This window comes from Protomyctophum bolini, assembly GCF_963924005.1.
Source record: "Protomyctophum bolini genome assembly, chromosome: 3".
Lineage (NCBI taxonomy): Eukaryota > Metazoa > Chordata > Actinopteri > Myctophiformes > Myctophidae > Protomyctophum > Protomyctophum bolini.
In genome coordinates, this window is record NC_137864.1 from 18,901,317 (window position 1) to 18,917,751 (window position 16,435).

The following is a 16,435-nucleotide window of genomic DNA, read 5'->3' on the forward strand; positions in this document are numbered from 1 at the left end:
ACACACACACACACACACACACACACACACACACACACACACACACACACGATGAATAGAAACACGATCACGGCGCTTATACTCATATCATACATTCAGTGCTATTAAAACACACAAGCCCTACCTCCCTATTCACTTTCTACCTTTATTTCACAAACCAAACAAAAGCCAACTATACACACAGTGCTACAAAAAACACGTCATTCTTCGTCTGCCTTCTGTCGCGCACACACACACACACACACACACACACACACACACACACACCCTCTCTCTCAGTCATGTGCACACACAACACTCACAAACTGCAAGGTTGCCCGGCTCCAGCTCATCTCCTCATCAGTGCATTGATCGGTGTGTGTGTGTGCCTGGTAGGTATTTCAGGTGCATGTCTATATATATAAAGCTGACTCATGCACTAACCGTCCATCAGTATGTCCGCCATCAGATCTAACTTTAACATCAGATCCAGGGGTGGAGATGGGTTTTGGCTTGCACTGTGGGACCCAAGATTGTATCTTAAGCTGCTATGGGCGAAACAAAGAGCCTAAGATAGACAGAAACGAATCCCTGACCTTGAGAGACGATATTGGACCGGGGGAGGTGGGGATGGATAGGCAGAGAGCAGCTCGCTGCAAACCGCGAACAAGAACAAGATGGCGAGTTATTTTTGGATTTGTTTTGTATTCAGTGAAAGTAACCGTTGTGGCGTGATGTCATAATTTACTGCAGCAATCACTAAAGTTGCACGAAATCCTCTGACGAGAGATTGCCGTTGAGTCTGTCCGAGCGTGGTTAAACACTTGAACCCTAGCGTGACGTCCCTATTCTGGGGGTCGAACAATCAGCGGAAATGGCAGATCTTTCAGCTTGTAGATCGGCTATTTTTGGCGAGATTTTGGTACAGAGGGATACATACTTGGATTTGTGAACCAAGACATTTAAGTGGTTCATTGGCCTTGAAACACAAGATAGGCCTCTCATCTGCTTGTAGGACCTATATCCAGATGTGTACTGTATATGAGCCATAGCAACGTTGAGATGTACACAGTTGATATATGCACAAGTGAAGCCATAAGAAAGACGAACACAAATCCTCATGTTGTGTGTGTTTTGGATACTGTGTGTGTTGTACATTTGTGAGGGTATAGCTTTGGAGCAGCGAACTCCCAATCTATGGGCCAGGGCCTACTAGTGGACCACGAGGGTATTGCGAGTGGGCTCCAAAAGCATTGGCAAAACACTATCTTATCTAAATGTGCCATGTTGTCTCTGTATGTCTCTGTCTGCCATCCACATAACTCGAGAACCGTTCGTCCCACCTTCAAATCCACCACACGTGTTCCACACCACCACAGGGGGTGCAGTGCCCGGCCTTGAGACGATCGGACCCACGGTTGTCCAGAACCGCCACAAAAGGCCTCTGCCCAGGCTCTGGACAGAGGCCCTAGATATCTATATATGGAGCTGGCCTGTTCTGACATCACAATATGCATAGACTCCATATTTGGGCTGCTTGGGCATGATACGAGAATGATGTTCTGACATCTGCATAGACTCCATATTTGAGCATGCCTGACAAAGAACTCCATATATGGGCATAAAATGGACACAGACATAATAACTGGGTGGGGCATGCAATTCCAACTTGCATCGTTCCAAGTAGGCCAGTGCCCAACTTGCACTGCTCTAGTGATTTTAATGATAATATAGCATTAATATTAAAAAGTAATGTAAAAAAGAAAAATCATGGGATTGGGAACATATTTTTTCAAAGTATCATCACAGATTAATAGGAACTTAAAAACATACCAGGTTGGTTCCATTGATCCAATCCATCAAGGAAATTACATTGATAGTTAAAAGAAAACATGCTCTGAGAATGCACACGTCCAAGACTGCAGGCTGGCGGAGAGAACAATGGATGGACTATATGGGAAAAAAAATCTAAGTGGGCCCTGATCCAGAAAATGTTGGGAAGCGCTGCTTTGGACTGTTGTTTGTGTAGTAAAAAACACATCGGCTGACTGGGCTTCATGACATGCCTGTTCTCTTTGTCCTAGTTTTAATGTAAAGGGTGTATGCAATGTAAATATGACTATAGATGTGCCTTTAGGGGTTGTTTGAGAACACATAACGTTTGGTTGTCAAACACTACCTGGTGGGAGTTATGGAGCTTCTGCGACACACTCTGTTAATGGTGGAGGGTTTATGCCGTTTTGATACAGTTGGTTGACTTGTAATAAAGAATGTTCCTGTAGTGGTGACACTGTACGTGTGTTGTGTGTTCCCTGTACTAGTAGGCCAGCGGTGGAAAGAGTACTCAAATGTTTTACTTAGGCTATAAGTAAAAGACAAGTATGAATACTGCTATGCAGAAATACTTAAGTCCGGAAATTCTAAATTCATTTGAGAAAAAGTACAAAAGTATTGGCATCAAAATGTACTTATTTCAAGTACATATGTATTAACTTTAAAGTTTAAAGTACCAAAGGTAAAAGTACTCATTATGCAGAATATGTCCCATTTCAAGTTTACAAATGTACGGTATATAAATCTTTTGAAAATAGCAGATCTACAAGCTCACAATGAGTTGCGATACGACACATTGTGAGCTTGCAGATCGGCTAATAATTAACTAAGAGGTTAGTGTGTGTTGTGTAGTAACTAAGTTTTCAAATAATTGCAGTGGAGTAAAAGTAGAATATTTGCCTCTGAGATGTAGTGGAGTAGAAGTATTGAAAATTGGAAGTACTCAAGTAAATTACAAATACCTCAAAATTGTACTTGTAAAAAATTGCACCTGTTGTGCATGGAGTTAATTGAGGCACAACAGTATAAACTAGAAAAAGTGGTCCTCGGTGCACAGGTCTCCCACCAGGATAGGAGCGTTTTTGGCAAAATGTCAAGTGGCATTTCTTTCTCGGCCTAGTGGGAATATGCTTGCACAGTTTCACCGCAATTTGACACTGTGTTCATGATTTGTGAACATGATAGTCATGTCACATGACTATAGAGATCATGTGTACGAATTTGCTGATTTTTGGATAAAATCTGAAGGAGTAATATAAAAAAATGTGTTTTACATAAGTCAGCCTCCTCGTGGGCGTGGTGGCGCTATAAAGAGCATATGTGAACAATGCAGGTGAAAGGTTTTTCACTTGCCTAGGCTCTAGGGAGTGTGCCTACAAAGTTTCTCGAGATCAAGATCAAGATCGTTGCAGAAATTGAAGCGTTACAACAGCATAAATAAAACAAACTACTGGACAGACAGAAAAACAACAGACATAAACACACAGACCAGAGCCAACACCAACCAAATAATCTGATCACAAATCACATAATGTTGAAAGAGTTTTAGAAGCCCACACACCAACACACACACACACACACACACACACACACACACACACACACACACACACACACACACACACGTGTTCTCATCATGTGATGAACAGAACTAGAACACCAATACCATTAGGAGAGATAACAGACTTCTTGTAAAGTATTGCAGATGTTAGTTTAACAATAATTTAACTACTGAGAGTGTGATATGAAACCAAATGGACCTGTGAGGATCCATTTGGTTTCATTTTAGACCCAACTCAAGAGTTAAAGATCTGTCCATTTGGTTACCAACTCTCCATCATTTAGCTGGGGACCACCTGGAAGGACCACTGGTTGAAAACCACATATGGGCACCTTTGGCACGTGCCCAGAGACCCTTGGGCACCAGGGGGGCCTTACAACCCCCCCCCCCCCCCCCCGCCAAAAAAAAAACAGGTTTGCACGAGCTTCAGTGCCTAGGGGCCCTCTGTGGTGCTAATCCAGCCCTGCCACTGAGCTATACAAATAAAGTTTGATTTGATTTTAACTCTACCACACCCGATCAAGTAAAATATCCCCAAATTCAAGGTGTCAAAGGTGAAAGGTCAATTCTGAACTTGGCCCTAATGAACCACTTTGGTCCCCTTTGATTGATTGAATAGTTTATTAGACAGAATGTAAAAATCACACCCGTGTGAAGTGAGGATCACTCTTATCATACATCATCATACATCACATCCCGTGTTCAGCCAATCAAATCATCACAAATGTCATTCCTGCCAATCACTTTTGGCGTCTTCACGTGTCTGTCCTCGTTATCTTCAATATGTATTTTGCTCAGCCAATCAAATCATCCCTATGGGGTGATCAGCCAATCACAAGCCAATGTTTGTGTTCACAGAAACGGGAAAGATGGACATAGCGCCCCCGCCCCTCACAAACAGCAACAGAGTACAGTCAAACACTCAGTCCAAAAAGGATAACGGTCCTTGCGGTTTCCAATTAGGCCCTTAAGTCAGCTGATTGGCTGAGCACGGAATGTGGTGTATGATCACTATGATGATGTATAATTATAAGAGCACCCCTCAACTCACACAAGTGTGATTTTTGAGAGGTGTTACGCTGGCGCCCGGTTGCACATTAACTTAACACTGGGTGCGACCACCACACGTCCAACGCTGCATGGTTCATCGGGTACATTTTTTAAAAAGTGGTGGAAAAAGTATTTTTTACCCATTTAGGACTGAGGTCATGATCACATGACTCGGGTATGGCAGAATGTCCCATTTCAAGTTTTCAAATGTATGAACATCTTTTGAAATTAGCATTGTGAGCTTGTACCTAACCCACAGCTGTTGTTGTATCATGAAGGGTTCACTTCCTTCCTGGACTACATGTTGTCTCAGGCCCAATCCCAATTGCCTCCCTCAAGCCCTGAGCCCTGGACCCTCATTGACTTTAATGACGTCAGCTGTAAGTGCTTGAGGGTGAGAGGCTGCAAGAAATGGGACCGCACTTTGAAGATGAGTCCGCCATTCATGACACTTTGCATCACTTTATAAAAACTGTCCTTATTCACAGGCTTCACAGCCAGTGCCGACCTACATGCTTGGCCTATTTATACATGTCTATCACATCTATTTTAGTATTTAAGCTGATCGTTTTATTATTAGTTTCATAGTTTTCATTCACACATAAACATGTTCTGTGCTCTGCCTGTGTTTGATGGCCGCCTCAATGCCTTTCCAATGGAAGTCATATGGTTTGACTAAACATTTGTGTTTGATGGAGGGGGGCAATCAAACACAAGTGTTTGGTCAAACCATGTGCCTCCTATTGGAAAAGCATTGAGGCAGCCATCAAACACAGGCAGGGCAACAGAACATGTTCTTTATGTGTGAATGAGGTCTAAAAGGACAAACATTCCTGACATTGTTGTCCATTTAGTGTCACAATAAATCCTCTAATGTTTAAACAATAAACAGTCCTATAAATCCTCTAATGTCTAAACAACAGTGTTCAAGGATAAAACCGTGTTTCTCAAACAAACGCTCTTACCTTGGAACAAACAGCATGCAGTGAAACAGCCTGAATCCCAAACCAAACAGCATGCTGGGAAACAACATGGCCGCTCCTATTTAAATCCAAAGCCCCGCCCACTGGATCCGGTCACCTGTTCAACTAGTCCGTCCGTCATTGGTCCGTTGGTCAGAGTGATAAGTGATTGGATGATCACTTATCAGCTGTGTGTTGATCATCACAGCTGTGTGCACCACACACACACACACACCACTGCCTGAAAAGGTTGAGAACCACTGGTCTAACTGACTGATTTAAGATAATTAAAGGTTTAAGATAATTAAAAGGTTGAGAACCACTGGTCTAACTGACTGATTTAAGATAATTAATGAAAGAGTGAAAGAAGCAGTGAATCGTTCTGCTTTGGTTTCTAAATCATCATCTGTGTGCACCTGGATCCTATCCTGCACACGGAGCACTAGAATCCTAGTCCTAGAACGGCTCAGTGTATGCAATATGACAGCATTCTAGGGCTACAATGGTCCTATACTTTAACTAAATGTCCATGTCATTACATTACACTTGTACATCACCAAGAAACTTGTTAAAATGTATCTCACACTCTCTTCTTCTCCAGGCTAGTGTGTTAGTTGACCAGCCACAGTCCATCTTGTTGTTATTCATGTCAGCTGGTTTTGGTAGAAATACCGAACCCAGCTTCAAACACACAAACATCACACGTACGCTGATATGAATCCCTGGCTCTTCATTTGGTGACATTTACCAGATTATTACTTGCGCAAGCAGAGCGCGCAAGTAATAGTTTCGCCCGGCTCGTATATGCACCGTCCCAGCCAACCCGCCACTTTTGATTTGCTGGGACCTGATTACATGGTGTGTATATGTATAACTAGCTCTCAATGATGACGTAAGAAATATGTGGATTAAAGGACCCAATGCCAGAGTGTAATTGGTTTTCGATGGTGACGTAATGACGATATGTTTTAGTGGGAGGATTAAAGGTAATGCTCCTGTGTATACATGTATGTAATCTGGCACCACTGCCGTATCAGGCACAGTTTGCTGGGACGGTGCATACGCATCAAAAGTGGCGGGTTGGCTGGGACTGCGTACGGCGCAAAGTAACCACAGTATACCGCTAATCAATTTACAAATTACACATAGTATATATGTATAGCTCTCAATGATGACGTAAGAAATATGTGGATTAAAGGACCCAATGCCAGAGTGTAATTGGTTTTCGATGGTGACGTAATGACGATATGTTTTAGTGTTGGGAGGATTAAAGGTAATGCTCCTGTGTATACATGTATGTAATCTGGCACCACTGCCGTATCAGGCACAATTTGCTGGGACGGTGCATACGCATCAAAAGTGGTGGGTTGGCTGGGACGTGCGTACGGCGCAAAGTAACCACAGTATACCGCTAATCAACTTACAAATTACATATACATATATACATAGTATATATGTATAGCTCTCAATGATGACGTAACAAATATGTGGATTAAAGGACCCAATGCCAGAGTGTAATTGGTTTTCGATGGTGACGTAATGACGATATGTATTAGTCTTGGGTGGCACTGATTGACATATTTACTTCACCATCCAAAGTCGTGACTTACGTATTCATTACAACATTATGTTTCTGAAGTGTATAAAAACAATTACCATTGTTTCATTCAAGTAGTCATTACTGAGATTTGACAGTTTGTAGCGGTCCAAAGTACTTGCTCGCTCTGCTTGCGCACTAAATGGCCTACTAGTGTGCAACAAGCAAGTATGCACTCGACAGAGTGCAGTACTAGTTATTATTAGTGTTATTAAATATATAGCCTATATCCTTCCATTCCGTCTCCTTTTGAGAACAGTGAGAAAGCACTATTGTGTTTGTTGACATTCTAACCGCGATACATAACTAATTTGCATACTTAAATGATTGACGTTCGGAGGATCCCCCTCATTCCCCTGGTAACGCTATGAACTGTGGGTAATTTCTTTGCTAAAGTCAGCCAAAGTCAGCATCGACGCTGACTTTGGCAAAGGGCACATAAAGGGCCGGGGCTGAGCCCTCACTGATTTACCGATTTCAAATGGGACATCCCTCAAGCCCTGGCAGACTTCACATGAACGCGCAGCTAAATCAGTGAGGGCTCATTGAGTCAGCAAGGGAGTGGATTGGGATTGGGCCTCAGTAGACCCTTTCTGAAACCAGTCCCTTGACTTGAAGTGCTCTCGGGAGGTTCCCTCGTCAGGAAGTGCCCCTCCAGCTGAATCAAGTTCCCTTGATTAGGGTGCTGGGTATAAAAAACTGTTTGGAAATACACTCGCCCTCCTTGTGCAGAAACAAGAAACAGACACCATTCGTTGCCATGGTTACCATCACGCAATTGTGTTACCTGTTATTTTGTTTGTACAGTTATATTGCATTGCATCATGTATTGTGTGACATGTACGTGGATTTCATTAATATGGAAAATGGAAATACAGCGTGACTGTCAAAAATGACATGTCATAGGCCTATACATCCATGGTGTTTATAAATCATTGTTAAAAGTTGTTTTGTTTGTGTGGTTTCATTTATAGTTTTTCACGGTGGGGTAAATAAAGAGCCCCTGTGAACATCAGTTGGAGCGTTGCCTATTCTGCATCAGATGAAGATTGTTTAGGAGGAGTTTATTTCTCAATTATTTGTGGTGGTTACATTTGTAGGTTTCCATGCGGACAGAGAGCAGGGCTGCACAAGGCAATCGAGTCTAGATCGGCACAGACTCGCTCTTGAGGGCTTCATAAGCCACTTCCACTCAAGGCTGCTTGGTATCGGACGACACTTAATATGGCGCATATCGAGGGCAAGTGTGTAGGGCGAGTGGCGAGGAGCTGGTTTCAGAAAGGGGGTGAGACAGCCCTCCCTCTCTCCACAACGTGGGGTGAGTGCACCAAAGCATTATGGTCATTGTAGTAATCCAACAATCCAGTCAAATCCTGGTCAAACACATAGACTACATTATTTTTCCTGCAATAGAGTGCAAATAAAAAATTGTGCTACTGTTACCTACTACAAATAATATTAACATTGAGTGACTGGAGCATCTTCCAGTCACTCAATCAGTCACTTTCTTTAAGAAAAGCTGCCCTGTGTCGTGTTCTTCCTTGCCCTGGGTGGTGACTAGTAGTAGTAGGTCACATTTGGCACCTGAACAGGGACATGGAGGGACAGCAGCGAACTCAGCTACTTAATTTACACCACTCTCTGTACGCTATATTTTCTTCCTGTGTAACAGAGGGGCCAAAAACAAAATAACACACAAATACAGAAAATGTGCATCGTGAATAATATTTGCAATTTGTTTTATTTTCAAATTGTCCAAGAAGGGAGAGGGGGGGGGGAGGGGGGTTATATAATAATAGCAAACATTTGCTTCAAAATATTCATCATTACATTTGACTTTTGGGTAAATAGAGGAGCACAGTTCATGAGCAGAAGGGATATACAGACAGACATACGGGTAAGCATAGCACCATGTCACACTGGATATTGGTGTTTCTTAGCCCTGTGTGTACAGTATTATATATGAGAGCTATGTTGCTAAGAGTCTAGATGTGTAGTAGAAACTGTAGGTGTATGTGAGTGTGTGTGTATGGGGGGGGAGCATTACACCTAATTTACACTGTGTTGAACGACGGTGATGCTCGCCGGACGAAAAAAAACAAAACACTTTAAAATCAATTAGGCCTGTGGTTCTCAAAGTTTTTTTTATTTCAAAGACCCCCATAACTCTCAGCGTTACGTAAGGGACCATTCACACATTCAAGGAAACCCGACCCAGTCCACCACATGGGGGACTGCCCTTAAGTCAGACCTCCCCTTAGTCCGACGTGTGCGGGTTACAAATCACCCGTGCTGCGGGGTACAACTCACTCGTGTCTTCCTGTGAGGTCAGGGTTTGGGATAGTTAGTTAGTAATGGTCAGACTAACGGGAGGTCGGACCAACGCCACGCTACCGGTCCCTGAACCTCACTTTGAGAACCACTGAATTAGGCCATGTCCGGTGAGCAACAACTGCATTGTACAACGGAAAAATTAATTGGGCCTCAACACATCAATGGCATTCCTTTCCAAATACCCTATACCAACCATTTTCACCTGAACATTTACCCCCTTTAAAACTGCTTCTCCAACCAGATATAGGCTATATCTTTCCAACACACTCCACAAAACGAAAAACATTATAGCAGGGTTTGTAATATTGATAACACATTCAGAGGTTTGTCAGAGGTGTTTGTTTATGAAAGAAAAAGGTGAAGTCATAAAATCAGATTGATTTCTGTATAGAGAGTATGCACATGCATCACTTTCCCACCGGGACACGCCCCCCCACATCTAGACTGAGTGGCAAAACATTGAGCAGCATGGAGCGTTGGAAGCGCTCGTTCGGAATCACTCAATGGTCCTGCGTGCGTAGCACCTGTTTCTAAATTGCACATGATGCAGGAGGCATTATTGAAAGCAAGCGCTTCCAAACTCTTAACAATCACCTGCACGGAAGTTCTTGACAGGAAGTAGATCATAACATGTCTATGGTGGATTTTTGAGTGGTGCAACCTAACACACACACACACACACACACACACACACGCACATATTAACTGTATATATGGTGATTTCGGGTGTGCCAGTACAGTACAGTGACAGTACAGTAGAGGGACCCCCACACGGTAACTCTGTCATTTCTCAACCGTTTCAGACGCGTTGCGTCTGAAACGGGAATCGAGCCGGCACCCTGGGTGCCCCCCCCCCCCGGGGACCCCCACATGGAGTTGCACCACTCACTTCACACGGGTGTGATTTTATGAAACAAACACTTTGCAGACAGAAAGAGGATAATTCAAGCTTCACGTACAGCTGCAATGTTGGTGAGTTTAACGTTGTTTAATACAGTCAGATTTTCGGTTTGGATGAATGGGCTGTCAAGGCCAGAAAGTTGTTTATTGCCACTCAGTAGGCATTCCCGCATAATTTCCGGATATGATGATGTCATGCGCATAGCCCCATCTATAGTCTCTATAACATGGATCATTGTAAAGAAAACAAATGGAAAAAAAGTCCTTTCCTTCAACACAAAAGCTGTTCTTTGTACTCTTATTGGTTCACGACATCCATTAGTCTCTTTAAAACACCTTTACATTCTTTGGGCTGGGTATCATTAGTAACACTCAAACTATTCACATCATAAGCATTGTCCTTTAATAAGGCAATGCCTTAAAGCTGCAATCCGTAAATTGACTTTTAAAGCACTGGTTGCCAAACACTGGGTCCCATTTGTGGGTCGTATTTTATTTTCGTTTCCTACATTTTGTTTTTTATTATTATTATTATTTCAAAAACATAAAAAATAATTTCATGGAGATAATGAGATAATAATAATAAATTACATAAATTTGAAAACCAATGTTTAAGAAGTAGTAAAAAATAGGCGATCTACAAGGTCACAATGTGGCGCGTGGGAACCACTGCTCTAGCATACAGACTGGTCAAAATAATGTTTCATTCACCAAGACAATGTCATGGATTGCAGCTTTAAGCCCTCGTCGTGACTCGCGTGCATGCCGAAAACAGCCTTGTAGAGCGGCTATTTTCGGCACAAGACACCGTCGTACGACAGACTCTAAATAAAGCATTAGACACAAACTATAGGAAAGGGTCTGAATTTTCTCAAAATGACAGTTTGGAAGACCTGGATCAAATAGTAGTTTCCCGCAACTGGACCATATTTTCTCTCTGCTATCCCCTTTTCTTTTAAAACTTGAAAGTGAATTCATAAGAAACTCTGTAGGAATATAGTTCATTAACTTGTTTTTCATCCTGCATGGTGTCATTCTACATAATCTAATATAATCTAAATGTACCACTATTGCTGAGGACTATACCAGTAGCTACTATTTGCGCCTGGTCTCATGAGTAGTAGATGTTTTTATATTCCTTTTATCAGAATAACAATTCTGTCACATAATGTTCTTGTAAACAACACAGTGTCCATTTGTCTTTTTCCATCCATCCTTTCTTTCTTTCTTTAGCTTGATGGGTGACCAGTGCTCATCAGCAGCACTACGAATCCATTCATCTTCAGTCGCACTGCACATCCTCACACATGTATGAAAATAAAAATGGGTTTATATCGATTATTTTTTTGTAACACACACATTCTCAAGCACACAAAACTTTGTATTCCAGTTGAGCTGTCCCACACCTTGGGCAGAATTCACAACCAGAGAGAGGAAGTTTCTGGAATATCACAAACAGTTATATATATATATCTATATTTTACTACTGCAACGCAAGAACTGATTGGCCATCGCCAGGGGAGACCAATACTGAACCCCCCGAGTGATATACGAGAAGTGAAACTGAGAAAGATATACTCAAGTTGCACCTATAGAAACAAGCATGCACACACACGCACACACACGCAGACGTGCACGCACACACGTGTGCAAACACACACACACACACACACACACACACACACACACACACACACAGAGACAGTACAACACATTCTACAAACTCCTTTTTTCTAACCATAACCACTCCCATTCAAAGGCTTTTCTGTTTGATATGGCTTACGACTGTGGTGCATGAGTTGGGCTTCGGGTCCATTATCTAACCCACAGAAAGGCTGAAGTGAGAATGGACCGCGGCCCGGTTGGTTCCTGGTTCAAATGTTTATTTTACTGCTGACTGAGAACTGAGTGAGAGCTGAGCATGAGGGCTATTGAGAGGCCTGGAAGAACACAGGGCAGGGTGAGACACTGGTGGTGGCAAAATGGAGGCTTAGTGTTCCAATAAACGAACAGTGGTGTTAAGTAACTAAGTGCATTTACGTAAATAATGTACTTTTAAGTACAATTTTGAGGTATTATTATTCCTTTTTTTTTTTACTTTACTGGGCTATTTCCAATTTTCAGTATTTTTACTTCTACTCTACTACTGTACATCTCAAAGATAAATATTGTACTTTTACTTTAATTACTAGTTACTTTGTAGATTTGGATTATTATTACAAAACATACATACATTAACCATTTTGTCCATTTGAAAATAGCCAATCAGAGCTTGTAGATCTGCTATTTTCAAAATATTTGTATACATTTGAATCTTGTGAAATGAGACATTGTGCATAATGAGAACTTTTACTTTTCGTACTTTAAGTACATTTTTGATACTTTTGTACTATTGTAAAATTGTAATTCCGGACTTCTGGAATCTTCATTTCAAGGGCCCACTTGCAAGCTGGTGTTCCATTTTGGGCATGTCATTACCCACAAAAATAAAGAAATAACTAAATTAAAAAATTATTTGCAGAGCAAAAAAGGTTTGTAGATTGTTGCGCATCATACAACTGTGTATAAAAGTGGCTTAAGGGATAAAATAAACGTTGATATAAAACGACTGATGTAAAAAAAAGGCTAGAACATCGAATTGGATTTTTGTTATTCAGATTTCAGACCCCATGCATATTATGCAGTGGTGTAAAGTAACTAAGTACATTTACTTAAGTACAATTCTGAGGTATTTGTACGTTACTTGAGTATTTCTGATTCCCAGTATTTCTACTCCACTATATATATCAGAGGCAAATATTGTATACTTTTACTGGACTACATTTATTTGACAACTTTAGTTACTAGTTTTTGATTATTATTACAAAACATACATTAATCACCCTATATACATTTCGTCCATTTGCAAATAGCTGATCTACAAGCTCACAATGCATCACGATGCGACGCATTGTGAGCTTGTAGATCGGCTATTTGCAAAAGCTTTTTATACATTTTAAAACTTGAAATGGGACATTCTGCACAATGAGACCTATTACTTTTGGTACTTAAGGTACATTTTAATACGAACACTTTGGTACTTATACTCAAGTACATTTTAAATTCCAAACTTTTACTTCTATTTTCTACATTGCAGTATTTTATACTTTCACTTAAGTTAAAAAAAAATGCTTGTACTTTTTCCACCACTGATATTATGACTATTACAGTAGTTCTTTCCAGCATCATTGTCTGACCCTTCCCTGTCTGCTTACAGACTGAGGCAGAAGCAAGTCTATCGTTCCACATTCCTGAGAATACAAGTACCATCCAGCAAACTCCAAATCCTTACTAAGTCAATTACTGTAAGACACAAGGGGCAACAACACACACACACACACACACACACACACACCCCCACACCCACACACACACGCGCCCACACAAAGATTGCATTCTCAAATGCACACCCCTATCGCGCCGAACCACACAAAGAGATTACAAATAACTAGGTCTGAATAGTGATTTACTGTACACAACCACATTAAGTGCTAAAATATCATGGGGGGGGGGGGTTAAAGATATACTGTTTGTTACGTATAGGGCTCTCTCACTTTAAAAAATAATCCCTACTACTGTATATACACACACATGTATTTCTGTTAGGGGTAATATCTTGTTGGAAAATATATACGCCTTTCAATAGTCAGTTCATAACAAAAACAAAACGAACACGAAAAAGAGACTATAATGTAATTATTGGCACTTGGAATCACCAAACCCGTTATAATACGAACAGTGACCATATCCTATGAAGCATTACTTTAAAGGTCCTCGATTCCTTTCAAACATCATTTGGGACTTATCATGGAGTTACAAAGATAAAGAGACAGTTTTGTAGGCTATGTGCGACACAGTGTTTAAAACACAACTTCCACAACGCCCCGCCGCCCCATCCACCCCCCCTCCCCCTCCCCCGAGCATTTTTCAAAACAAACGGACATAATGCTAATGATTGATTTACACTCGCTTGTGCATCGCATCGTCGCGCACCGAAAATCGTCTATTTTTGGTTTGCGACACTGGCGCACGACACAAAGTATAAATCGGCCATGAAGTCTTCCAGACTTTTAGAGAAAAGGGGATGTACGAGGTATTGGAACATGGCGCTATGCATTAGCACGGAGCTGCGCGAGTCTTTGACCAAGAAGAACGAGTAAAAAGTATTTTTTCTTTTCTCAAAAGCGACTAACAAAAATCCTTACAGTTATTAATTCCATGCAGTCATATAAAATACTACATTTGTGTTTCCCCCGTTAAGCTATATTGTATATTTACATGTTCTTATAATACAGTTGATCTGTACACAACCAAGTCCACTCTGAGACGCCTTCAAAATAGTCTCTCGTTACCATGGTAATGGGGGGGCGTCCACTGGGAGTTCTGTGTGGATTCCACAGAGAGCGATCCAGAGCACCTGTACTCTTCCGCCGTCCCTAAGGGAACCATCCATCCTGTCGCCATGGTGACAGGAGATCCCACCAAGGTTTAAAGCCTTTCCTTTTCTTTTGTCACGTGTCGGTACGTTAAAAGTTCAAACGGAAGAAAGGAAGGACCACCATTTCAGGATGAAGGAAGCTTTCGTCGGCCAGCAAACAAAACAAATCCATTAAAAACAATAAGTGCTTTTTTGGGGCAGGGTCTTCAAAATATGTAGTTGTCAAGCCTGATACATCCTTAGGTCGCATGGCGGTGTCACGCGGCATCGCCGCGCTGTGGTCTGGTAGGCCTGCTATTTTTGCCACGCGACACAGTCGTGCGAGAGCGTATAAATTAAGCTCTTACGTGACACTTCTTTCCCCCACCCCCCGAAGTGGAAGCCCTTACTGTGGCTGGCTGCTGACACTGTCAGTCCTGTGTGAGGAGGAGGAGGGGGCTTTCTGGGCTTTCTGGGGCTGGGGTTTGAGCTGCTGCTGGTGCCGCGGATGGTGTGACGCTTGTTGCTGCTGCTGTTGCCGCTGCACTTGCTGCTGCGGCGGCGGCTGTTGGTGAGCGGCCGCAGTGAACGTGCCCTGCTGCTGGAGTGGAAATGCTGCCTGCAAGATCAGCTGTGTGGACTGGTTACCGTGGAGGAGACGGGTACCCTGACGAATAGAATTAGCATGATAGCCAAGTTAAAGGGATAGTTCAGATTTTTTTAACTTAAGCTGTATGAAATACTTTCCATTAATATAGTCGTTGCAACTGTATTAATTGATTGCCCGAGTCCCGTGGTGGGAGTTTTGCTCTGGTTTTGGTCAATATTAAGTATTTCCGGTCATTATGTGGGGGGCACAGGGGCCACGCAGTAAAAGTAAATTAATTCACAAAACTTTCGTTCAACTTTGACCCCTCTATCACATGGAACAATTTTTTGGGGCGTAGTGATATGGACACAAAAAACAACCCATTTAAGACTGAGGCCGATTCTAAGAAATCTCTTCTGAATCCTAAAAGTTTTCTGAAAAACCTATGTTTCTATGTCAGTGGTGCTCAACCATGTCAAGGACCCCCGGAATTATCTGTATTTCGGACCCCCATCTGAAAATATCAGGGACCTCCCAGATGCAAAGATTTGAGTTAAAAATGTTCGCTCTGAAAGAATATATAATCAAAAGTATAACATAATCCTTAAAATACCAAAAGGGGTTCCTGTCCTGAAAGTACTGTATCCAGATCAAAAATGTTCTTCCACATCTATCTTATTGTTTTATGTTAAGTCCATGAGACATACTGCCCTCTAGTGTTCATGGGATTCAAGCAAAAAACTAGACTGAAACGTTTTGTTAGGCCTTCTGTCCCACTCCCAATCTTGTGAAACAAGCATGAAAGGAGTCCCCCACACTAGCGCTCTATTATTTCCTAGGTGAATTCAAATTCAAATTTCAAATGGGTCAGGACACATTTGTAGGTCACAGACCAGTTTTTGGGGATCACGACTCCTAAAAATTCAATTTTCTTACCTACATTTTCTTTTTTTTTATACATTTTAATGTAAACAAACAAACAAATAATAAATTCTATAAATATAATTGAGAAGTAACAAGGTCGCGGAGCGAAGCGACGTGCTGTGCACTTGTATCTGCTATTTTCACTAGTTTGGGTCCCGGGCAAATGTTTAATCTCTCTTTTGGGTCTCGACCTGAAAGGTTTGGGAACCACTGTCCTTATTATCAAAATGATGTAGAATCATTCTAAACC

The 16,435-nt window shown here is 41.8% G+C and overlaps 1 protein-coding gene across 10 annotated transcripts in view; it reads right to left on the reverse strand.

The window, feature by feature from the left end:
• Nucleotides 1-8,717: 8,717 nt before the first annotated feature.
• LOC308312953 (circadian locomoter output cycles protein kaput-like) overlaps nt 8,718-16,435 on the reverse strand; it is a 34,327-nt gene continuing 26,609 nt past the window's right edge. For all 10 annotated transcript variants that reach the window (XM_080759770.1, XM_080759772.1, XM_080759771.1 and 7 more), the window contains one exon: nt 8,718-15,339. In XM_080759770.1, the coding sequence (XP_080615896.1) occupies nt 15,079-15,339 (261 nt within the window). In that variant the 3' untranslated portion in view covers nt 8,718-15,078. The remainder of the gene's footprint in view (nt 15,340-16,435) is intronic.